At 40.6% G+C, this 26,412-nt stretch overlaps 2 protein-coding genes across 4 annotated transcripts in view; both read left to right on the top strand.

Moving 5' to 3' along the window:
* Window positions 1–26,412, top strand: part of LOC117352133 — a 1,164,809-nt gene that overhangs the window by 873,337 nt on the left and 265,060 nt on the right. The gene's annotated exons all lie outside the window — the stretch shown is intronic.
* Window positions 1–26,412, top strand: part of CHID1 (chitinase domain containing 1) — a 218,371-nt gene that overhangs the window by 69,641 nt on the left and 122,318 nt on the right. For all 3 annotated transcript variants that reach the window (XR_004537584.1, XR_004537585.1, XM_033928275.1), the window contains exons 9-10: window positions 3,114–3,215; window positions 7,027–7,182. Coding sequence is in view for 1 of the 3 variants with exons in the window: in XM_033928275.1 (XP_033784166.1) it covers window positions 3,114–3,215; window positions 7,027–7,182 (258 nt within the window). In the remaining 2 variants the exon portion in view is untranslated. The remainder of the gene's footprint in view (window positions 1–3,113; window positions 3,216–7,026; window positions 7,183–26,412) is intronic.

Below are 26,412 nucleotides of genomic sequence, written 5' to 3'. Positions count from 1 at the left end.
AGTCTGTCCTATTTTTAAAGGCGCTCTTTTATATGTTTTATATTTGTAAACCACTTGGACCCATCGTAAGAACAAGCAGTATAACAAGTTTTAATAAAACATAAAACAATTAACAAACAGTGAAAAAACAAAAACCCTCTGTACCTTTCAATCTTCCCAGTAGGAACCAAAGAGTTTAGGGTCTCTTTTACCAAACCGAGTAGCACAGACTGGCGTGGTAAATGCATCGAAGCCCATCAGGATTGAATGGGCTTCAGTGCATTTGCAGTTCAGCACTCGCTACCATGGCTTGATAAAAGAGGCCCTTAAGGGCTGATTCTGTAAGCTGTGTCAATCATGGACAGGTATCGCTTACACCAGTGGTATTAAACCCTGCCCTCAGCCCCGTTCAAAATACTGAAAGTAATAGACTTAGTAGAGAAAGACAGACTGTTCACTCTCTCCAAGGTAGGGAGAACGAGAGCACACTCTCTAAAGTTAAAAGGGGATCGATTCCGTACAAACGTAAGAAATTCTTCTTCACCCAGATTGTAGTGGAAAGCTGGAACGCTCTTCCGGAGTCTGTTATAGGGGAAAATACCCTTCAGGGTTTCAAGACAAAGTTAGACAAGTTCCTGCTGAACCAGACCATACGCAGGTAGGGCTAGACTCAGGGCACTGGTCTTTGACCAGAGGGTCTCCGTGTGAGCGGACTACTGGGCACGATGGACCACTGGTCTGACCTAGCAGTGGCAATTCTTATGTTCAGGGACCACTTGGCCAGGTGGGTTTTCAGGATATCCACCGTGAATATGGAAGACAGAGATTTTGGAAAACCCGACTGGCCAGGTGGTCCCTGAGGACTGGGTTGATTACACAATCTTGGCTAGCAAGTACCCTAGGCGCTGGAAATATAGGCCAGGGTTTTACAGGCCCACATTTCTGGCATTAGGGTCCTTGCAGAATCGTGGCCAGCAGTGCTTAGTGATGCCATAGTCTGGTGCTGCTCCTAAACATGTCCATGTCCAGGTTTTGATGTCACTAGGGGCTGCTAGGCAACATGCACTCAGGTTCTGATCTCAGAGGGCAGCTAGCAGTGCCTAATTTTTTCTTTTAGTGAGGTTTTAATTAGTTGTTGATGGCACAAAATTAACATGCCACTTAAAACCAAATAAAACCCTTAAAGTTAGATGCTGACAAGTGTAATTTAGGTGCCTTCTGGTGCTTGATTTTAGTGACTTTTTCAAAATCCAGCCCTTAGGGCCAGATTCTGCAACCAGTGCACAAGTCGGTGGCTGCCTTAAAAGCGGCCACCGATTACCTGTCAATCATTCTAGAATGTCGGTTACAGAATTGCGCTGAGATAGGCAGCTGAAATGTAGGCCTGGAAAACCCAGACCTACATTTCAGCCACTTATCTTGGCCGCTAGACCGTAGAATCCGAAAGCGGCAGGGGGATTTCCCTCCCTTATCAGCTGAGCGGCAGGGACTTACCAAAGCTGCGATTCTGTAACTGGCACCCAGAATTTGGGGACGGAAGAGATTCCTCATGGAGATGGGCAGGGATTGAGCGGATTCCTCACTGGGATGGGTGGGGACGGAGGAGATTCTGGTGGGGATAGGTGGAGACAGGCGGGATTTCTGTCCCCACGCAATTCTCTAGTGCAGGGGTAGGCAATTCCGGTCCTCAAGAGCTGGAGCCAGGTCAGGTTTTCAGGATATCCACAATAAATATGCATGAGATAGATTTGCATCTCAAGGAGGCAGCTTATGCAAATCCATCTCATACATATTCATTGTGGATATCCTGAAAACCTGACCTGGCTCTGGCTCTCGAGGACCGGAATTGCCTACCCCTGCTCTAGAGCAAGGTAGTTTACAAATGAATCGTGCTGTCTCAAGGCAAAGTAAGAAGCACAAAAGTAGCAAAGCGTAAAGCTGTAGCATGTAACGCGAAACAACAACATCTCACAGTAAAACCATATGTGTGTTTTCACGCAGAACTGCCTATTTTGGCAACTTGTATCTGTTGTGCTCGGGCCACTGCTATTTAATATATTCATAAATGATCTAGAAACAGGGACGAAGTGTGAGATAATAAAATTTGCGGACGACACCAAACTATTTAGTGGAGCTCGGACTAAAGAGGACTGCGAAGAATTGCAAAGGGACTTGAACAAACTAGGGGAATGGGTGACGAGATGGCAGATGAAGTTCAACGTTAAGAAATGTAAAGTGTTACATGTGGGAAGCAGAAACCCGAGGTACAACTATATGATGGGAGGGATGTTAGTGAACGAGAGTACCCAAGAAAGGGACTTGGGGTAATGGTGGACATGACAATGAAGCCGACGGCACAGTGCGCAGCGGCTGCTAAGGGAGCGAATAGAATGCTAGGTATAATCAAGAAGGGTATTACAACCAGGACGAAAGAAGTTATCCTGCTGTTGTATCGGGCGATGGTGCGCCCGCATCTGGAGTACTGCGTCCAATATTGGTCCTTAAGAAGGACATGGCGTTACTCGAGAGGGTTCAGAGGAGAGCGACGCGTCTGATAAAGGGGATGGAAAACCTTTCATACGCTGAGAGATTGGAGAAACTGGGTCTCTTTTCCCTGGAGAAGAGGAGACTTAGAGGACCTCAGGTCTGACCAAGCAGAGGCATTGCTTATGGTCTTATGTTCTTATGTTTTTTTCATGCCAAAATTTCAGCACAGAGGTAGCGCCAACACTTGGTGCCCATCTACCTGATCTACTCTTTACTTTCACTGGAAATGACCAGAGATCTTCTTTTGTAACCCACCTTCTATAACTTTTTTAATCCGCCTTGAATCGCAAGGTAATGGCGGAATAGAAATCTCTAATGTAATGTAATATAGAATTTCACCCAATGTGCTTGGTGCATTTGTCAGACTGCCACTGCTGCTATCACTGCTGTTGCTACTACTACTACAACTAATAATAATAATTCTGCTGCTAGTGCTATTGCTAATACTGTATTATACAGTATATCCTGGGTGTTGCTAATTCTGATATTAATGCTATTTGTAATGACATTTCCAGGATAAATGAACAGCACAAAAAATCACCAAAACCAAAAAAAAATAAGAATTAAATATTGTTTCTTTTCTCAAGGACTAACCAGTTGGGAATGTTTGGGAAGAAGGAATTTGATCAGTTAGCCCCAGTCATGGACAGCTTCAGCCTCATGACCTATGACTACTCAACTCCTCAGCGGTAAGCACAGTGTAAAGCAAAAGAAGCGGGGGACTTTGTGATTACCCAGTCACAGCTGGTAAAATGGTGTGGGACTGGCATGCAGTTGCAAAGATGTCCAAGTTGAAACAGATTCTGGGTGAAACTTAGAAAAAAAAATAGCTGGAATAGGCTAATTATCTAATTCATTTTAGATATCATTGCCAATGTATCACAGGAGGAGATAAAAGTAAAACAGAAGATTCCAACAGATGCATGAAATAATAAGTTTCTTTCCCTTAGAGGATACAGATAAATTTAATCAGTGATATAAAGGCCTGGATGCACTAAAGATAGTTGGTAATATCGACTGGATCTCTGTTGGCTGATCTGAACTAGCGATCAATGACTACCAGGACCTGATTGGCTTAGATTCCTCCCATTGTATCCTGGGATACAGAGGGAAGAACCTAGGACCCGGATTGGCTCAGACTCCTAAGGCCCAAGGGGACAGGGCTTTAGGTATCTGAGCCAATTAGGGCCTTAGGCCCCTCCCCATGCATCATATGATGCATCATGGAGGGAAAGCCCTGCCATTTGGAAGCAGTGAGCCTACAAGCAGGACGGACTGAACTGTCCTGCTCCAACGTCTCAGAAGGTACGGGGGGGGGGGGGGTCGGGAGGGTGGTGGGGGACCTTCGGTGGCAGGAGGGAGTGGGCATCCCTCCTGCCGTATTGCTGCCACGGGTTTTTTTTTTAAGCTAATTTGCATGGCTTTATCGTAAAATGGGTGGGTGATCAAGAGGACAAACATGCGGAGAGCTGTTTTGTGAATCAGGTCAGTAATAGCAGTCATCGCTAAAGCTGTGAAAACAGGTTTAGTGACGATCGCTGACTTTTTTACTTGAAATCTTTTTTTACTGGTAAAGAGAATAACAATATACAAAAAAAGGGTCACCTCCCCCCCCCCAAGAGGACTGGATTCTGATGTCCTCTCGGGTTACAAAGAGACCCAACCCCCCTCCCCACAGATAAAAGAAACCTGGGTCAGAAAGGTGGGATAGAATACAACTGCAGTCTGTTCAAAATTCGACTACGACTCTTCGGAGACAAACTGTCCAAATAAGGAGACCAAATTCGAACAAAGTCTCTGCTATTGCGACGAGAGGAGTAAGCCAGCCTGGCTTCCCAGCCCATAAATTTGTGTAGTTTATTCCTCCAGTACCAAAAGGAGGGAGGAACATCAGAGGCAAACATAAAATTAAATGTTGCAATATAGTGCTGCCCAATTCAGGAAAAAAAATTAGATTTGATTCAGCCCATTGAATCGATATTTCGATTCAATTCAATTCAATTCAATTTTCCTGCCTAATTAGGTGTTTTTTTCAAACATCCTGGTGGGTTTATTTTATAACTATTCACCCCTTTTATAGCCTCTTCCTAACCACACTGGCACTGTGGTGTAAACAAAATAAACAAACAAAAAATACTTTTTCTTCTTTCTGTTAAATCCTAGCTCACATTTGTGGTCTGACACCAGCTCTGGCAGGATACACTTTTCAAATCTGACATATTGTAATCACAAAAGGGTCCAGAGAAGAGAGACCAAGATGGTTAAGGGGTTGGAGGAGCTGCCGTACAGCGAAAGATTAGAGAAACTGGGCCTCTTCTCCCTCGAACAGAGGAGATTGAGAGGGGACATGATCGGAACATTCAAGGTACTGAAGGGGATAGACTTAGTAAATAAAGACAAAATGTTCACCCTCTCCAAGGTGGGGAGAACGAGAGGACACTCTCTAAAATTGAAAGGGGATAGATGCCGTATAAACAAAAGGAAGTTCTTCTTCACCCAGAGAGTGTTGGAAAACTGGAACGCTCTTCCGGATTCTGTCATAGAAGAAAACACCTTCCAGGGATTCAAGACAAAGTTAGACAAGTTCCTACTGAACAAGGACGTACCCTGATAGGGATAGTCTCAGTCAGGGCACTGGTCTTTGACCAGAGGGCCGCCACGGGAGCAGACTGCTGGGCATGATGGACCACTGGTCTGACCCAGCAGCGGCAATTCTTATGTTGTTTCTTCAAATATTAACTTTTCTGTGAACTTTTTTAGTATTCCAATGCACTTTGAAAATCAACCGTCAAGTGACACTATGAAATTTCAGCACAGCACTTTCTATTGAATTATTTGAATATAATTTTATGTGAGCATTTTGCACTTTTATTATTGACACATATTGATTTTGGGAGTTTATTAAGCTTTTATTTTCCTTAACCCTGGTGTGAATGTTTGCTTGTGACTTATATAGTATTTTTGGTTAAATCAATTGCACAAAATTGGGCCAAATGATGTATGAGGCAGTTCTTATTTAGACTTATGGTCTGGTGCTGGTCATCTATGAGTTACTGCCTGAGCCCACAACCCCTCGTTTGTATATAATGGGCCCATACTGATGTTCATTATTTCAATTTTTCTTTAATAGTTAACTCTTAATTAAGTCCAAACATTCTCCCCAAGGGATTAGGAGTGTTAGCCAATTATAGATTGGATATTTGACCAGACACTACTGGCAACAAGATTGTCTTGAGGGTTTCATTTTTTGAGTTCAAAGCAGCCATAATAATTTGATTCTGGCATCATAGGCATAATATAATGGATTGGTGTGGCTGACCTCCACAGCTCATTCAAGCCACTGGAGTCTGAATTAAATGGTAATGGTGTTTCAGCACGCAGAGTTTGTAAGCCTTTGTGTTTGATCCATTCCTAAACCAACTTTTTTTGTCACAATAGAGTAATTCTGTGTACTTATCCAGTGTTCCTTCCTAAGATATTACAGAATTTTCACTTTAACTGAGCAGTCGAGGTGAATGCTTAGACCAGTGTGGCACAATGGTTAAAGCCACAGCCTCAGCACCCTGAGGTTGTAGGTTCAAACCCACGCAAGTCCTGGGCAAGTCACTTAATCCCCCATTGCCCCGCCGGGTCAGATGGAAAAATGCTTGAGTATCTGAATAAACACATTTAAACCATTCTGAGCTCTCCTGGGAAAACAGTATAGAAAATTGAATAAATAAATATACATTTATTTTGAGGTGTTTTTTTTTGTTTTGATCCCAGTAAACCTGGGGCTGCTGTTATCAAGCATACAATGTTCCAAATGGGAAGTAAATTGCATCTCTTATGTTCTAGCAGGTTTGGCATAGGAGGGTCATGTCAAGACTCACAATATGAGAACAATGACTGTATCGATAGAGATTTAAAAAAAAAAATATTTTAGGTTAGCCTATAAGATTTGCAGAGTTGTGATTTGGAAAGTGACTCTAGACACGAAGACAGATTTGGCCAGTCTCTCCTGTAGATTCTCTTTGGGGTTTAGAATGCAATTCCATCCTACGTAGAGCCCATTTTCTTGGTTTCCAAGCTAAGTTTAATTTAAACCTTAGAGATATAAAGTTATAACCAAGGAAAAAGAAGTGACATGTATGTGTGATGGTACCTTGCTAAGCTGTCAAGGCTTCTCTGTGTAGACCCCATCAGATGATATCATCCAACTGTGAGGACATGTATCCTGTTCCCCAAAGAGAACAGCTGCTACAGCTTCGCTTTCTTGTGAGCAGGCAGAGAGATTTTCTGTTTTCAAGCTCTCTCTAATATGTGGTAGCTATAAGGGGCCTAATTTGATATAATAATCTGGAGGAAAACACCAAATCAAGCTTTTAGAGATCCTTTGTACATCTTGGATCTTCTGAATTGTCCCAAATTATCTTGATCATGACTCAGAGTAATTGTTGCTCACTGTGATCTTTGCCACTTTTAAGAACCTATTTTTTTTTTTTAACTCTTATCCTACAGTCCTGGCCCAAATTCTCCTCTTCCCTGGGTACAAGCCTGTGTTCAGATGTTGGATCCTGAATCCAGATGGAGAAGTAAAATTCTTTTGGGATTTAATTTTTATGGAATGGACTACTCTGCCTTGGGAGCGTCTGGAGAACCTATCCTTGGAATAAGGTAAGATTTATGAAAATACTACAAATGACAGAAACAAAGGGGCAAAATAAAAAAATAACCCAGCAAGTAGTGGTATTTCAAAAATCTATTAAATAATGAAAGTTGATTTCATAGATTGTACCTGAGAATATGTTCACTGATACCTGAACCTTACATTTGGAAAAAAACCAAAAGATCATGTCAGTGATTTATAATATTACATTACATTACATTGGTGTCTTCTATCCTGCCAATACCTTTCAGTTCTAGGCAATTTACAACAAGAGTTGGCCTGAGCATTTCCAGGGAGAACACATGGTTAATAGATGTAGTATGTGTCGAATCTGTGGAGGGTCAATTAGGTTTAGTTACATCATTTGACAAATTTCTTGAATAGAAAGGTTTTAAGTTTGTTACTTGTATAAGGACGCATTTGAGACTGGAAAGTGGCGAATGTTACGCCAATATTCAAGAAAGGTTTGGGGGGAGATCCGGGAAACTACAGACCGGTAAGTCTAACCTTGGTACCCGGAAAGATGGTAGAGGCGCTGATAAAGGACAATGGGATTATTGAAATATGATCACATTTCACCATGTCTCCAACAATTGCATTGGCTACCAGTTGTTTTCAGAATACAATATAAAGCAGTGATGATTTGTCATCAATTTATGTATACCTGAATTGTTCAAGAACAACATGTCTAATATACCAAATAGATCATTACGATCTGAGAATTTAGCTTTACTAAAAACAAGTGCTAGTCCAATGCTTGTGGAGACTGGTAAAATGACATTTTGCTGTGCAAGAGTTAAAATATGGCACTCCCTTGTGGGCCAAATACAAAAATGCCATGTAAAGGGTAGTTTTAGAAAATTACTCAAGATGCAATTATTTGTAGACACCTTCTTTTAGTCAATAATTTATTTATTTTTTAGTGTTGTTGATGAATCATTCATGAGCCTTTGTATAAGCCTTTGGTGTTATTTTGAAAATATGTTCTCTGAGGATTGTTTGTTTGTCTAATTATGTTTTTTATAACTATGTATGTAATGTATATAAACTGTTTAGTTTTAAATGGTATAGAAATTTAATAAATAAATATATATGGCCTCCAAAATTGAACCATGTTTCTGTGGTAGCAACAATATCCAAGTCTGCCTCTAACATCAGGGCTTGCAGATCCTGATTTCTGTTGACTAGACTGTGAGTGTTTGTGGTCATTGCTTTCCAGCTACCATTCCGTGGCAAACTCATTTTATGTATAGCTTTTAGTTTCATCTCATTTCCTGTTGCATTGCTATGAAATGAATTGCTAATATTGTTGTTTTTATTGCTGTCTTTAGTACCATCATATCTTGTCCTTTTCCTGGGTGTGGCCACTGAAAATGACCTGTATACATACGCCACCCCCCCCTTAGAAACATATTGCCTGAAATTCTCAGATATAATTCGTTTTCTTTCCATAATTAGGTACAGATCATCATTAGAATATAGTTTCCTGTTTTTCTATACATTACCCCATCTTCCTGTGTACCTAAAGCCTTATTGATGACACCAGGCTTTGAGCCACCTATTGAAGTTCTCTGTTATTTTATACTTTTTCCTCTCCCTTCCCATAAGTAGGCAATACTTCCGAAAAAGCTACGGTCTTTACAAAAGATTTTAACCCCTCACCCAGCTCCTGAAAAGCTTTCTGTGCTGCAAGTAAGGTATTGTTGGCTAGGTCATTTATTCCAAGCTGGATAATAACATCAGGGTTTGAATCCTATGCTTCTTCCCTAATTATAGTTAGTATTTAACTGGTTTTCCTAGTAGCCAAGGATCTTAGTAAGCAAGGAGTGTTTCCATTTACTGGTAATAATGAAAAGCAGTTTGCATATCTGGTATTTATTTTCTCTTCTTATTTATAGTAATCACATAGACTGATATTTTGTAGATGCATGAATAGCTTTGTTACTATTCTGTATTGTGTAAATTCATTTACAGGTCTTGTCTGGGTTTTTATATAAGTTCTTTTTCCTACCTTTCAAGCTTGCATAACAGAATGTGAATGGAAATATTGCTTAATGTGATCTGACATTGGTTTGTACAATTGAATGATAAAAGACCATCTTTGTATCTTTAAAGATAAAGATAGGAAACTCCACAGAGACCACTGTAGTCAATTTGCTGTTATCTTCAGAAACAGATAATAAGTAAGAGAGAAGCACATGTGCCAAAAGGGTAGCTTTACCCTGTGAGACAAGAGACAGATGGCAGTGCTTGAATTGGCTCAGGTGGGAGATGACAGAGGTCAGGGATGGCTAGAAGCATACCAGAAAACTTCTTATTTCATGACTTATACAAAACTCCCTGTAGCCTTGTTTTACCTATTAAAAGTTATTGACAGTTCTTAATTTTCCCAGTATGTGTGAAATTCCATGATATCTTTTATTATGAAAATTTGGTATATTAAATTGTATCATTCTGTCTTTTTAATGTGGACTAGAAGAGTGTGATGTTTCTTTGATTGTGCAACTTATGTTATTTGTTTCCTTTTCCTTTTTCTTATTGCTTTTGCTTGTAATAATGATATAAATATCAAAGTTGTTTTTTTTTAAACCTATAATTGAAAGCTAAGAGTTGCTAATGCTTGTACTAGGGTTTCTAAAACCTGTCTGGCTAACCTCACAGCCATATACTATAAAAGTATTCCTACTTTTCCATTGGATAATAATAATATTATTTCACCCACCTAACATATATATATATATATATCAATAATAATAATCCTGCTAAGTGCGCATGTGCACTTAGGAGGCTGTGGGGACCTGACAAGTGCAGTGTCCGTCTGTGGCCGTATTCTGTTTACGGTGCGTGGCAGCTTGACACTTGAAGAACGTACGCCGGCTGGCAGCATGCAGCAGCTTGAGCAGATGGCGTGTGCCGGCTGACGGTGTGCAGCGGCTTCAATAGACTGCGTGCACCAGCTGGCAGCACACGACGGCTGGCGGCGCACAGCAGTTTTAAAAGACAGCGTTGCGTGCAGCGGCTTTAACAGACACACGGCAGCTGGTGGCACGTGGCATTTTTCAAACACAGTGTTGCATGCGGTGGCTTCTACACAACGGCTCGTGGCGGCTTCCAGGACTGCGCGTGCAGGAGTTTGAGCGGTGTGCCAGTTTCAGTGAGAGCTGACACAAACGTCTGGAGCAGTTTCAGGGCGAGCTGACAGAAATGTCTGGAGCACTTTCAGTGAGAGCTGACACAAACGTCTGGAGGGTGTCGTTTCACTCCAATAGCTGGAGGGTGTCGTGCCGGTGCTGCAAGTGTCCCATGATGGTAAAAAATCTCAAATGAGGGAGAGGGGGAAGGAGTGTGCTGGGGGGGGCCACGGATGGCACAACATAAAAATATAGGCAGGCAGGGGGGCCACAATGAGAGACATACAGAAAGAAAGACAGGGGGCCAGGGAGAGAGACAGACTGTCCAAGGAGAGAAACAGAAAGAAAAAAAGACAGTGTCCAGTGATTGTGTAATATGTCAAATTCCGAATGAAAAAATATATGAAGTTATACTCCGGAAAAATGAACTGTAATTATGAACTGATTAAACTATTTATATTTTTTAGAAAAATTTAAAATGTACAATTAGTATTAAATTATTATTAAAATTAACTCTGGGGGATTGGTGGATAAAAGCCAATGATTGATATTCAGAGCGCATGAAAACACTCTGTTATAGACGCTCTAAGTCTGAGGTGATTTCCACCTAGTATTAATGTTTAGATGTATATATAAATGTTAGGTGGGTGAAATAATATTATTATTACCCAATGGAAAAGTAGGAATACTTTTATAATATATTGTGTGTAATCCATTGAGGAATATATACGGCTTCTTTTACAAAGCCATGCTAGCAGCAGTGCTGCGCTAACGGCCCCGAAGCTCATAAAGATTTAAAGGGCCTTGGGGGTTCTTGCTGCGTGGCAGCCGCTAGCACAGCTTTGTAAAAGAGGCCGATAGTGTTGTAATCTCACAGCCAGTCAGAGTTTCAGGATATCTACAATGACTAGATAAATTTGTAAATATTAGGTTTCCAGCTTATGAAAATTTCTATTGTGCACATTCCTTGTAGCGGTGCAGAAAAACTATTTAATCGCAGGATCACAAGAACAGGTTTGGGAGAGACTCTAGGTCATGCTTTGTGAGAACCACAACTGAGAGTTAGGCTTATACTCATATTTGACAATTATGCCCCAAATATCCAGTATACTGCTATTACTGAACACCTATTTCTACTGTATATAGGGTCTGAACACCTATGGTCTTTTGCTGCTGATGCAGGTGTGTTTGTAGGTTGAAGCTTCTTTGGGCAAATTTTTTCCAAATCATTCACAGGCTCATTGTAGCACCTCTGATGCCCTGAAAATTCAGCACTCGGCACATAACAGAAAAAATACTTCATCAATCAAGACATTTCAGTGCAGAAAAAGCAATATGTGAGGCTAATAGAAAGAAATGAAAACACCAATGTGTTATGAAAGACAATTCCCTTCCTCGGGATGCAATTCTGTCTAATAAATATGGCAGTCAGGTATTGGCATCTGCAGCTGTATTTTCATCAGTTGAATTGATTTTAGTGAGAATGGCCACACATTCTGCTACTTATTCTTTTCTATATCAGTTCAGGTCATGCCTTACTACTATAAACAAATACTGTAAAATCTTATATTTAATGTTTTTATAGCAAAGTACCGTGTCCTTCTTCATGTACCGCCGTACTGTACGCAGTACTCTAGGTGAGGGCGCAGGTGAGGGTACAGTGGCATGATAACCTTCTCTGATCTGTTCGTGATCCCCTTCTTTAGCATTCTGTTCGCCCTTTTTGCCACCGCCGCACATTGCGCGGATGGCTTCATTGACTTGTCGATCAGAACTCCCAAGTCCCTATCCTGGGAGGTCTCTCCAAGTACTGCCCCGGACATCCTGTATTCGTGCATGAGATTTTTGTTACCGACATGCATCACTTTACACTTATCCACATTGATTCTCATTTGCCATGTCAATGCCCATTCCTCAAGCCTGATTATTTCACGTTGCAGATCTTCGCAATCCCCCTGCGTCTTCACTACTCTGAATAACTACGTATCGTTCACAAATTTAATCACCTTGCTCATCGTACCTATGTCCAGATCGTTTATAAAGATGTTGAAGAGCACGGGTCCAAGCACCGAGCCCTGTGGCACCCCATCGGTGACGCTCTTCCAGTCCGAGTATTGTCCATTTACCCCCACTCTCTGTTTCCTATGCTCCAGCCAGTTTTTAATTCACATGAGTATTTCATCCTCAATTCCATGGCTCACAATTTTCCGAAGTAGGCGATGTACAAAAGTATTAAAATGAGGGTAGATTAAAAACTTTAAAATATACATCAAAACCAAGACAAGGGCAAAAACAGACTGACAGGAAACAAAAGGAATGGGGGTGGGGGGTGGGGAAGAACTGCAATATATTCAGAAAAGGTCACAATGAAGGAAAAGGACAGAAGGAATGGGAAGGTACCGGTAATTATTCAATGCTGCCAATACAGAGCCAGTGAAAAGGAACAAAATCAGTGTTCAAAAGCATCTTAATAAAGAAGCTTTTTAGCGCCCCTTTGAATTTATCTAAGTTAGATTCTTCCCTAAGATGGGAGGGAAGAGAGTTCCAGATGAGGGTGGCGGTTACAGCAAATGAGGAGTACGGCATGTATGGAAGGTCTTGAGGAAGGGGACAAAGAGTGAAACATAGTAACATATACATAGTAACATAGTAGATGAAGGCAGATAAAGACCCAAATGGTCCATCCAGTCTGCCCAACCTGATTCAATATAAATTTTTAATTTTTTCTTCTTAGCTATTTCTGGGCAAGAATCCAAAGCTTTACCCTATACTGTGCTTGGGTTCCAACTGCCGAAATCTCTGTTAAGACTTACTCCAGCCCATCTATACCCTCCCAGCCATTGAAGCCCTCCCCAGCCCATCCTCCACCAAACGGCCATAGACAGACACAGACCGTGCAAGTCTGCCCAGTACTGGCTTTAGTTCAATATTTAATATTATTTTCTGAATCTAAATCCTCTGTGTTCATCCCACGCTTCTTTGAACTCAGTCACAGTTTTACTCTCCACCACCTCTCTCGGGAATGCATTCCAGGCATCCACTACCCTCTCCGTAAAGTAGAATTTCCTAACATTGCCTTTGAATCTACCACCCCTCAACCTCAAATTATGTCCTCTGGTTTTACCATTTTCCTTTCTCTGAAAAAGATTTTGTTCTACGTTAATACCTTTCAAGTATTTGAACGTCTGAATCATATCTCCCCTGTCTCTCCTTTCCTCTAGGGTATACATATTCAGGGCTTCCAGTCTCTCCTCATACGTCTTCTGGCGCAAGCCTCCTATCATTTTTGTTGCCCTCCTCTGGACCACCTCAAGTCTTCTTACGTCCTTCGCCAGATACGGTCTCCAAAATTGAACATAATATTCCAAGTGGGGCCTTACCAATGACCTGAATTTTGGGAAGAGGATCTCAGATTCCTAGGTGGGGCATTCGGTATGAGTAATTTATCGATGAAGACCGGCTGTCTAAATTTAAGTGTTTTAAAGGTAAGTAGGGCAATTTTAAAGGTAATTCAATGAGGGATGGGAAGTCAGTGGGCTTTTTAAGCAGTGGAGTGACATGGTCATATTTATTGGAGTTCGTGATAATTTTGATAGAAGTATTTTGAATGAGTTGGAGCCGTCTAATTTCCTTTTGTAGTATTCCTTTGTAGAGGGAATTACAATAATCAATCTTGCATCTACTGTATCCTGTTAATCACTGCTCATAAGAACATAAGAATGTCCATCAAGCCCAATAGCCCATTCTCATGGTGGCCTATCCAGATCACTAGTACCTGGCCAAAACCCAAGATGTAGAAATATTCCATGCTACCGATACAAGGCAAGCAGTGGCTTCTGCCATGTCTTTCTCAATAACAGATGATGGACTTTTCCTCCAGGAACTTGTCCAAACCTTTCTTAAACCCAGTTACCTTATCCGCTCTTACCACATCCTCTTGCAACGCGTTCCAGAGCTTAACTATTCTCTAAGTGAAAGAAAGGATATTTCCAAAAGCTTTTTAAATTGCTTTATATCATCAGCTGTTCAACTAGATTGGGATATGTGAGATCTTTAAAGGATATTATATAATTCACTCCCTTCCAATATACAGGGACACAACAAAAACCCAAGGAATAAGCATAAAGTAAGTGGAGAAAAAGACCTTAGTTCAAGCTAATTCCCACAAGTGGCTGAGAATCACTGCTACCTTCTTAAAAAACAAATGTAGCGAGTCAACTAAATGATTGGTCATATAAAGAAACTCCACTTTCTCAACAAACGCTAAAGCCTTTGTGTTGTGGCTCCCTCACATTGGGAAAATGAGAGATTCCCCATTGAAAATATTTAACAGGCACTGTCAGTAAAAATTAAAAATCAAAATAATGGCCACTTATAAACTGTATCCCAGTAATCGCTATAATAGTTACATCTGTGTTCTACCCTTTAAATCTAAGCTAAATTGGGTGTCTTCTTGTAATTGCTGTATCTTTAGCTAAGATCTACATGCTGATTATGAATAAGAAGCCAAAGATGGTGTTTCCATACCTTTGGCAGAGCTAGAGAACCTGAACATATAGAGGATGAATGCTTTGCCATGTAGCCTCACTGGGGACATGATTACATTATATCCATGTCCAAAGCGAGGAGTGTAGGGAGAGGGGAGACATGATTGAGACATTTAAGTATATCACGGGACGGGTCAAGGTGGAAGATGATATCTTTCTTCTCAAAGGACCCTCGAACACAAGAGGACATCCGCTCAAACTCAGGGGAGGGAAGTTTCGTGGAGACGTCAGGAAGTACTTCTTCACGGAACGAGTGATAGAACATTGGAACAAGCTTCCAGTACAGGTGATCGAGGCCCGCAGTATTCCAGACTTCAAGAATAAATGGGATACCTATGTGGGATCACTGCGAGGGTCATACCAATGAATAGGGTCACTAGGATATTGACTTAATAGAGCAGGTCAGTAGAGTTAAGGGGGCCAGTAGACTTATAAGGGTGGGTCAATGGTGTGGGCAGACTTGATGGGCTGTAGCCCTTATCTACCGTCATCTTTCTATGTTTCTAAAGCAAGAGGGCTAAAGATCTTGTCAAAATGTTCTGCTATTCAGAAGAAAAAATATCCACAAAATTTTAACCTTAACACTGCTCAGACTCACTCCTACAGGGATTTTACATTGAAAAGGTTTGTTTTGTATATTTCAGTATATTAAAGTTCCTGTCTTTAAATAAAGGTTAATGTTATTCTTTGAGTTATTCTCTGTAAGTGAAAGAAACAAGATTGATTATTCATTAAACGAAAACGCAACAGAAGCTTCTGAAGTAAAGTTATTGCTATAATTATATAACAGCCAATGTTATAAATTTAGTCCAAGTGGTTAATATAAAGCTAGATAACAAAAGTCATTATAGGATCTAAAAGCTGTAGTTTCAAGGCTTGGCCTTTAACTTGTTTTCAGAGGGAAAATAAATGTGGTTTTCTCCTACTCACAAGATAAAATATTTCTAATTATGAGGGTCAGTACATTTGTGTGAGGAGAGTGGCAATTGAGGTCTTGCGGTAATAACATCAGTTTTTATTCTCTGCTTGTATTATTGTAGGACTTGGGAAAGGTGATGAAAATAGACAATTTGCTCAAACATTTTGTCTTGAAAAGTTTATTTATTTTGTTTTCCTTTGAATCATTACTATATTAAAGTCTCTGTCACATCTTTGTAAGACAGCTCTGATTGAAGTGACCAGAGGTGTACTAAAAAGTTCTCAGCCCAATCAAGAAGGGAATGACATGGAGCCATTAAAACTTACAAGTTATTCCACATATTCACTCCTAAGTTCAACACACTTGGCACATTGTGCCTAAAGTTTCTGTAACCCTTCCCAAAAATATTCCGATGTCTGGTCACTGAAATACTGCTCCACTGCTGTAATCACCTCTGAATCTCTCAAAAACAGAGGAGAGCGATGGATCTTAATCTACCAGATTTGTTCCACAAAGGTGAAGATGCAGTTCCAAAAGGCAGTAATGAGAGGGCAAGTCCAAACCATATGTCCCAATCCCACCTCTGGGAACTGGCATTTGGGGCACTCAGCAGTTGTTCGAAAACGATCAAGATAGGCTCTCTTGGGAGAAATGTAAAGCCGCAGCACCAGCTTGTAGTGTTGTTCCCAAAAAGCAAAGGGGACTCATCCTTCAAATGTCGGTGATGAAACAGTTCTCTAACTTATAATATGCTGCCAGATTCACCTTCTCTGAATATGGCTAAAATGTAAGTGTGTTGAGGAAATCTATGCATATTTTAACTACACTGGGGAAGAGCAACTTTCCTACAGCAGATAAATTGCTTTTTATTCTCATGAATTACCTCCGCAAATATTCTGCAGCTGTACAGTTTTGAATAAATCACATTTTAGTTAATTACACCAGTATGCTACTCTAATGATTATAAAGGAAAGTTCTTAATGGTTCTTTGGGTAAGGCAAGCTCATGATTAATATGCGACACAAATGTTGAAAAGTAGTTTGATTAGAAATTTACCTAGGCCGTCTCTTGCGTTGTTCTGCTGCATAGTTTATAATCTTGGGCATGTGGCTTATTAGAACAGAATAAGAACTAGTTCAGTTGGTAGAGCATGAGACTCTTTATTGACTGTTCTTATAGCTAAAGTTTGACTTTAATGAAACAATGTGTACTAGTTTCTAGAAGAATGGATTCTGATTGCATTACATGTTGAACAGGCAAAATTTATTCTTTTTTCTAGTTTTTTTCCCCTCAGTTTTATTGTTCTTTTCAGCTGATACTAATGTAGCACATGCAGTAATAGAATATGTGTTTATACATCACATTGTATTCAAATGCAACACAGCATAATATCTTCTATAGGCAGGAAAGAGCATGGCAATGCTATTTGTTGTTGTAATTCTGAAGATTTGTCTGGGCTCATAGTAATATAGTAGATGTAGCAAATAAGAACCAATTGAAAAATGGACTTGCAGAGCTATTGTTAGTAATTTGTCATTTTTCTTTAAAAACCAGCATAGTACCAGAAGACTAGAGGATGGCCAATGTGATACCGATTTTTAAAAACTATTCCAGAGCTGATCTGGGAAATTATAGACCAGTGAGTCTGATGTCAGTACTGGGCAAAATGGTAGAGACTATTATAAAGAACAAAATGACAGAACATATATATATATATATATATATATATATATATATATATATATATATATATATATATATATATATATATATATACATATAAAAAACATGCAACTTCACTTCAATATTTCATATTCTTATTTGATAATAGCTCTGCAACTGGTGGCAGCTTGGGGACACTGCTGCTAGCTGCAGAGCTTGGAGAATCTGACTGCCAGACCAAAGGAGGTGGTCTTCAACTTGCAGGGCGTTGGGATACTCACCAGCATGGGAGGTAGCTAATTTTAGGAGATCCTGGGCCCAAGACCTCTGTATGTTCACTACAAAAAGTGATTATCTGGTTTTATTTCTCTTGCTAAGTTTAATTTCTTGGGGTTCCCAGTTCTATATTTGGTAAAGATCTGTCTGTGTTTTGTGTGTGAAGAAGTCATTTAAATATTTTTATATATATATATATATATATATATATATATATATATATATATATATATATATATATATATATATATATATATATAGTAATAGCAGGGAGGAGAAGGAATCAGGGGCCCCCTCCTTAATTTCAGCTCTGGGCCCTAGCATATCTAAAACTAACCCTGCACACACGTTCACTTATTCCTTTAAATATATAGGATTTATCCCCATCAAAACTTTTATAGTCCACATAATAACTTTAGATTGATGTCTTATCCTCAGTAGTAACCAGTGTAATATCTGTAATACAAGGTATGCATGCTTCTCATATTTCAAATATTACAGCAATCCAATCTCAATAAAATTAGTGCCTAAACTACTATTTGTAGATTCTTAAGTAACATAGACAGATGAAGATGACTGTTTCTAATGTGTTATTCTCTTACAGGCAAAAGAGTAACACTCAGGCATCATTGCTTTCAGAACTGGCAAGGGTTCTTAGTGTCATGCAGGCATGCTATTGTGGGGGAGAAGAGAAAAGTGGAGCCAACCAATTTACTCCCAATTATTACTTTTCTCTGGTAAAGAAGCGACTGCTAGCATTTCTGCCTTTTTTTTTCCTGATCTGTGGTTTCCATTTATCACTTCCTTAATAATAATAATAATTTATTTTTGTATACCGCTATACCAAAGGTTCAAAGCTTTTCACAACAAAGGAAAAAATACATACAGTCAGTATAGATAAACTACGTAGTAAAACAATCAATTAAAATTGGAATACATCAAAAAGCAGGATAAGTTAAACAATTCCACAACTAAGATGTAAACATGTCACACAGGCGCGTCTTTAACAATTTTCTAAAATCAGAATAAGAAGTAGCCTCTAATATTGGTTTTCTAAGCCATGTATTCAATTTAGTGGCCCGGAATGAGAAAATTCTATCAAAAAAACTTCTTATATTGACATGATTTTATAGAAGGATAATTAAATAAATTTATTCTACATGTACTCTTATTAGAACAGTTCAAAGAAAAATGAGAAGCAAGATAATCTGGTAGCATCCCAAAAACTACTTTGTAACAAATACAGGAAAACTTAAACAGAACTCTGGACTCAACTGGCAATCAGTGAAGTTTTTGATAAAAGGGGGTAATATGCTCCCATTTTTTTAGTCCAAAAATGAGGCGAACCGCAGTGTTCTGGATCAGTCTCAGTTTTTTGAGCATTTTTTTGTAAGCCCCTAAATATATAATATTACAATAATCTAAAATACTCAAAATGGATGACTGCACCAGCAAACGAAAAGAAGGTTCATCAAAAAACTTCTTGATGGTGCGAAGCTTCTTCCATAAAACCGAAATACATTTCTTAAAGAGTAGGTCTCTGTGTTTTTCCAGAGTCAGATGTTTATTGAGAGTTACACCCAATATTTTTATAGATTATTCAATATTATTTTTATATTTTTTTTACTGTGTACATAATTATTCAGACATATTTTGTAATACTTTATAAAGTCAGTACATTTTCTTCTCTTCCACGTTGCTTCAGCCAGATAGATATTCATTCTGAAGATGTGATACTTTTTACAAAGGCCAAAGCATTAATATACGAGGCCTGGGAATCATCAATGAAGATTTTGTACATACTACTTTTGCAGTCTTATAAACAGAAACCAGAATCTATATATTTCCAGTGGCCTACCTATTCTTGGCTCAGTCCCATCCTTTCTGGCTTCTAAAACAGATCATTCAGTAGCCACGTAATTTCTCTCTCTCCCTTTCCTCCAGATCTGGCATTTGTCCTCCTCCTGCATCTTAGTAGCATCCTCCTTCCTGTTCTACTTCAGCGCCTTCTCCAGCAGCGGCATCCATGCACATTCACTGCATGTGCCAGACCCATAGGCTTCCTTTTGACAGATTCCATCCTTGTCACTTCCTGTTTCCTCTCTGGCAGAATATGACATAGGGAAGCCTGTTGCTGTCAAAAGTAAAGAGTTATGGGGGTTGTTTCAGAGAGAGGGGAGTTCTTGGGCCATGGCGGGGGGGGGGGGGGGGGTATGCTGGATTTAGCTACAGAAGAGAGGGAGATAAATGCAGGATGGGGGATAGGATTTTAGAGGGACATCCAAAATGGCAGGTCTGGCTATGCCCCCATTCCAGTCTTATCTTTCTATGGTGTTGGCTTCTAAGCTTTGAAATAGTGTGAAAGGACTTATGAAGTTGCAGCAGTTCAGGAACTCTCATACATGCTTAAGAAAACCTTTTAGATTTATTTTTAGCTCCGAGAAAGCTAATTCATTCCAGCACTGTCAAACGCTGTATGTCTGATTTATTGTGTAGTCTTTGCAAAGCCCTGTTACTAGTAAGCATCTTTGCTTCCCCATTAAAAGAAGTGGTACTAGTTGCCCCTTTTCATTAATGTTTATTTTTTTAATTATTCTCTGTGCCTACTGATAGAATATTGCCTATTATAGAGAACTTATTCCTTTTGCTGGTGCATTTAGTGCTGCTGAAGCTGGTTTCCCTTGCTGATTAACACACAGCTAACTTCACTGAATATTCAAGAGGTTATCTGCTATGGCATGGAAGTGTCTGCTGAAACATGATTTTAAATCCCATTGCTCACATAAATTTCACACATAGCATAATTGCCTTGCACAGCCCTGAACTGGGCAGTGCATTCCTGAATATCTGATTGGAAGCTACAGAGATGTACCTAAAGCAAAGTGTACTATTTAAAAAGGACCTTTTCACCTTTTCTGGGTATTAAAGGATATTGTTTTCAGCACTGTATAATTTTACTATCAGAGTTAGTGCCTTATCTAGAGGAAATGGCCAGATTAGACATCACAATCCAGCTTCACAGCTGGTTTCAGCACTAGTCCTTGCTGGGTGCACTTGTAGATAGATGGTGTTCAGAAAGAGTTAAAGATCAGAATTGTTTGCTAGTACTCTAAGACTTGTTAGCTTTTTTTGACACCTGGGATCACCTTTCTGTTGTAGACAATGGTAGATTTGTATGGCTATTAGCCAATAGATTGAAATTAAAGTGTACACTACAACTTTGTTTTTAAACTCTACAGTTTTCTCAATCTACAAGGACATTTAGAGGCTTCTAGGAAGCCTGCCACTAGGCAATGTTTCAACCAGAAATGGACTAGGTTTTCTGCTTGGTGCACCATTCATCACCAGGAACCTCAATCTACCTCCTTGTCTTCAGGTTTGCATTACCTGTTGCATTTATCTCAATTAGGCTTCAAATCAACATCTATTCGAGTCCATCTCAGTGTAATTGCTGCTTTCCATCAGCCTATGAAGGGAAACCCCTCTTTGCTCATCCTGTGGTTTCTAGATTCATGAAAGGACTTTTCAATGTCAAACCACCTCCAGTGGTTTGGGATCTCAATGTTCTTGCTAAATTGATGAAGCCTTTTGAACCAATGGCTTTGGCTCATCTCAAATATCTCTCTTGGAAAGTGGTTTTTCTAATTCCTCTCACATCTGCTCGCAGAGTCAGTGAGCCTCAAGCTTTAGTAGCGGACCCACCTTTCACAGTATTCCATCACGACAAGGTGGTCCTCCGTATTCATCCTAAATTCTTACTAAAAGTTGTTTCAGAGTTTCATCTCAATCAATCCATTGTATTTCCAGTGTTTTTTCCAAAGCCTCATTCTCATCCTGGAGAAACAGCTCTTCATACTCTGTACTGTAAACGTGCTTTGGCTTTCTACTTGCAACGCACTCAACCACATAGATCTGCTCCTCAACTTTTTGTCTCCTTTGATCCAAACAAGTTGGGACATCTGATTTCCAAGCACACCATCTCCAACTGGATGGCTGCTTGCATCTCTTTCTGCTATGCTCAGGCTGGACTGCATCTACAGGGTCGAGTCACAGCCCATATAGTCAGAGCCATGGCGGCATCAGTAGCTTTCCTTAGATCTACTCCTATTGAGGAAATCTGAAAAGCTGCCACTTGGTCCTCCGTTCATACTTTAACCTCTCATTATTGTCTGGATTCTTTTTCCACACAGGATGGCCATTTCGGCCAGGCAGTTTTACAAAATTTATTCTCCTAAATTGCCAACACTCCCACCATCCCATTCTAGTTAGCATGGAGGTCACCCACATGTGAGAATATGCCAGCAGGCAGATATTCTCAAAACCCACCCACCTCCCCTGGTTGGCTTCTTAGCTAGCTATCTGAATTGAGGAGGCACACGCCCTACCTCGGGCAGGAAGGCACTCACGCATGCGCGGTGCGGCAGTCACAAACTTTCTTAAAGTTTTACAAGCAAGTCTGCTTGCGAGGCTGTCTGCACCGGGCTCCGTTAATGACGTCACCCACATGTGAGAATATCTGCCTGCTGTCCCTGGATAACACCTGTTACGGTAAGTAACTGTGCTTTATTTAAAAAAGTTTCTTTTAGTTCAACGTAGAACAAGATGGACATGGACAGAGAAAAAGAAAGATTGTGAAACAGTGTGCATATTTTCAGTAGTGTGGCAATCTAGTCATATTAATCATTATTAACATAACTAGATGCCTTTGATGTTCAGATAACTAGAGCTTGGAAGCAGAATTTTCTGAGTATAAAACAACCAAAGGCTCCCTTGCTGACTAACCAGCCATTACTATAATATGTAATTGATTAGAATGGTTATTTCATTCTACCAGCTGTCATTGTTTTATGATCTTTGTCATAAGGATCAAAGTTTATAAATCTTTTATTAGGTGATTAAATGCTTGAAATATTTCCCTATAGCTCTAAAATGTTAAAATTCAATAAAATATTAATTTACAAGAAATGAGTGCCATATGATTAAAAGAAACATTCTGAATGTTTCACTAGTAATTTGTAGATATTGTTTTCTTGTTCTCTGCCTTTTAACATTGCATGCCAAATTTGAGGCAGGCATATGATTACCCCAAGAGCATTCTCTGAGATAATAAGAGTAATGTTAAGATAAAAACAGAGAAATTGAAACCACTTACCATTGGGTCCCCAAATATTTCAGAACAAGAGCAACCTGGAACCTTTCAAATCACTAAGAAGGCCAGGGAATCTCTCCATTAGGTGGGGAGGAGAGGTAGATGGTCACCGAGGTCCAGAGAAGAGTGACTAAGATGGTTAAGGGGCTGGAGGAGTTGCCGTACAGTGAAAGATTAGAGAAACTGGGCCTCTTCTTCCTCGAGTAGAGGAGATTGAGAGGGGACATGATAGAAACATTCAAGGTACTGAAGGGAATAGACTTAGTAGATAAAGACAGGTTGTTCACCCTCTCCAAGGTAGGGAGAACGAGAGGGAACTCTCTAAAATTGAAAGGGGATGGATTCCATAAGGAAGTTCTTCTTCATCCAAAGAGTGGTAGAAAACTGGAACGCTCTTCCGGAGTCTGTCATAGGGGAAAACACCCTCCAGGAATTCAAGACAAAATTAGACAAGTTCCTGCTGATGCGGAACGTATGCAGGTAGGGCTAGTCTCAGTTAGAGCGCTGGTCTTTGACCACAGGGCCGCCGCGTGAGCAGACTGCTAGGCACGATGGATCACTGGTCTGACCCAGCAGTGGCAATTCTTATGTTCTTATGTTGACATTTGATGATTTCAAATATTGCAAAATGGAGAGAGGACAGGCACAGTGGCAAATAGTATCAGCATTATTTCTAGATTTATCAGAAATAGTCACCTTTCTCTAAGATATAAGGGGGAAAGATATGTATTCCCCTCTCCTCTGATTCCCTGATTTCCTTTCCATCATCTCAACCCTCTTGCCCTCCCATCTCTTTAATATTGGCAGTGCAGTCTCCTTGTAACTCTGTGCCTCCTCCATTCAGTCATATTTTCTGGTGGACTAACTCTGATGATGCCCTTTTTTCTGGGGGACTAACTCTTTATTTTTTTCCAGAAGAAAGATGTGTTCTGCTTATTTGTATTCTCCTTTTGTACTCCTTCCTCCAGCCTTACCTATGTGGAGCATCCTAGGATATACTGAGTTTGGTAATCTGGGAGGAGGATTACATATCGGAAGGTTGAGGGCAGGGGAAGGGAGGAGGTCACTGGACTACCAGAGATTTTAATTGTAATTTTTGGGGCAGGAGATAGAGGGGGGCACCAGACTACCACAGAATTTTTAAAACTCTTTAACATGACAGACATGGTAAAATGCAAAAACAGAAAGAACTGAGAGAACAAACTTCAGTTCCTTGGTGAGAATAGTCATAACCAGCAACAGTAAAATGGGAAGTTATATGAGGAGATTAAGACTCTCTGAGCATTGCCTTCTTGACTCTTCCAGTAGTTGGACCAAATTCAAGGCTAGATGCACTAAAGCAGTGTATCGCAAACTGTGTTCTGTGACACACTAGTGTGCAGCCCGAGATTCCTAGTGTGTTGCGAGATGCCGGGGAGGAGGAGAGGTGCCAGTGCCACCTGACTGCCTACAGGATGTGCCTTTTACGGCGAGAGGCACATCCTGTAGGCAGTCTGCCAGTGCCTCTCCTTATCTCCACGCATCTTCCATTCCAGCACCCACCACTGGTGGCTCAGGGCCCAGTCTGAGGGCCTTCACACATTCGTGAACTTCGACAGGATGACATCACGTATGCCTCGTGCCTCAGCCACAATGTTTAGTGTGCCGTGGCTTGGCAAAGTTTGCAAGACACTGCACTAAAGTGTCCGATTGTCTAACGATCGTCACTAAACCAGTTTGATTGGTTTAGCGACTGGTCAGATTCGCCGACCCTATGCACAAAATGGCTCACCATATGGATTTCTATGTAGCCGTACATTCTCCGATTCTGGCTTGCAAATGAGGCCATTAATGTTAAAACCAGGCATCCGATCAATGCCCTAACCTTGCTGCCAGAAACAGATCGGTATGACCAACCCAGAAAACCCGACATGTACCCATTAAAAAAAATAAAATAAAGTTGTTCCATGCTGTACTGCCTCCTGCCCCTCCCGCGATGACCTCAGTATCAAAAAATCGACAGGAGGAATGCCCACTCCCTCCTGCTGCCAAATTGACACCTCCATGCTGAACTGACACCCCACCTTTGCCAGCTAAAATTGGAAAGAGGGATGCCCCCCACCCCACACACACCAAACCTCACTTGTACCTGTTGATGCAGTAGACAGCAGGAAGGATACACGGGGTGGGGGGGGGGGGCTAAAGATGCACTGGAAAAGGGAAGGCCCGCATTTTGGAGTGGCAGGCCTACGAGCAGGAGGGTCTGGGCATCCCTCCTGCTCTCTACTGGGGTGCCGCAGGGCTTGGTGCTTGGACCCGTGCTCTTCAACATCTTTATAAATGATCTGGACATTGGTACGATGAGTGAGGTGATTAAATTTGTGGACTATATGAAGTTATTAAGAGTAGTGAAGACACAGGGGGATTGCGAAGATCTTCAAAGTGACATAATCAAGCTTGAGAAATGGGCATCGACATGGCAAATGAGGTTCAACGTGGATAGGTGTAAAGTGATGCATGTCGGTAACAAAAATCTCATGCATGAATACAGGATGTCCGGGGCGGTACTTGGAGAGACCTCCCAGGAAAGGGACTTGGGAGTTCTGATCAACAAATCGATGAAGCCGTCTGTGCAATGCGCTGCAGCAGCGAAAAGGGCGAACAAAATGGTAGGAATGATTAAGAAGGGGATCACGAACAGATCGGAGAAGGTTATCATGCCGCTGTACCGGGCCATGGTACGCCCTCACCTGGAATACTGCATCCAGCACTGTTCACTGTACATAAAGAAGGACACGGTACTACTCGAAAGGGTCCAGAGAAGAGCGTCTAAAATGGTTAAGGGGCTGGAGGAGTTGCCGTACAGTGAGAGATTGGAGAAACTGGGCCTCTTCTCCCTCGAAAAGAGGAGACTGAGAGGGGACATGATCGAAACATTCAAAATACTGAAGGGAATAGACTTAGCAGATAAAGACAGATTGTTCACCCTCTCCAAGGTAGTAGGGAGAACGAGAGGGCACTCTCTAAAGTTGAAAGGGGATAGATTCCGAGATGCTCAGTTTGTTTTTAAGTTGCCTATAGGGAACTGTATAACAGTCTTTGCTAAAAATCTAAGTAGACCAAATCTAGCACTCTCCCTTGATCCAACTCTCTGGTTACCCAGTCAAAGAAATTAATCTGATTTGCTTTATAACATCAAAATTCTAATAAAACAATGCTGCCTTGAATCCTGTAGTTCATTGGATTTTAGTAACTGCACTGTACTCTGTTTAAACAGTGTTCATATTAATTTACTCACCACAAACGTCAGTCTAACCAGCCTGTAGGCCCACCCAACTCCTTATCACTTTTTTGGAGAGAGACCATATCTGCCCACAAGTAAGGAGGTCTGTTATCAAATTCTCTTCTGTGCCTGCAACCTAAGCATGTGCATAGCAGCAGAAAGTATAGAAGATGTTATGCAAGACAAAGTGAAGCCATACATCCACAGGCTTCACTGCGTATGCCGTACTGCCTTCTCATAAGCATTCACCGTTTTTAACATTATTTATTTATTCTCCGTTGTTGAATATTAA

The sequence above is a fragment of the Geotrypetes seraphini genome, chromosome 19, assembly GCF_902459505.1.
Source record: "Geotrypetes seraphini chromosome 19, aGeoSer1.1, whole genome shotgun sequence".
NCBI classification, from domain to species: Eukaryota; Metazoa; Chordata; class Amphibia; order Gymnophiona; family Dermophiidae; genus Geotrypetes; species Geotrypetes seraphini.
The sequence above is the reverse complement of the archived record's forward strand: the minus strand, read 5'-3'. Positions and strand labels throughout refer to the sequence as shown.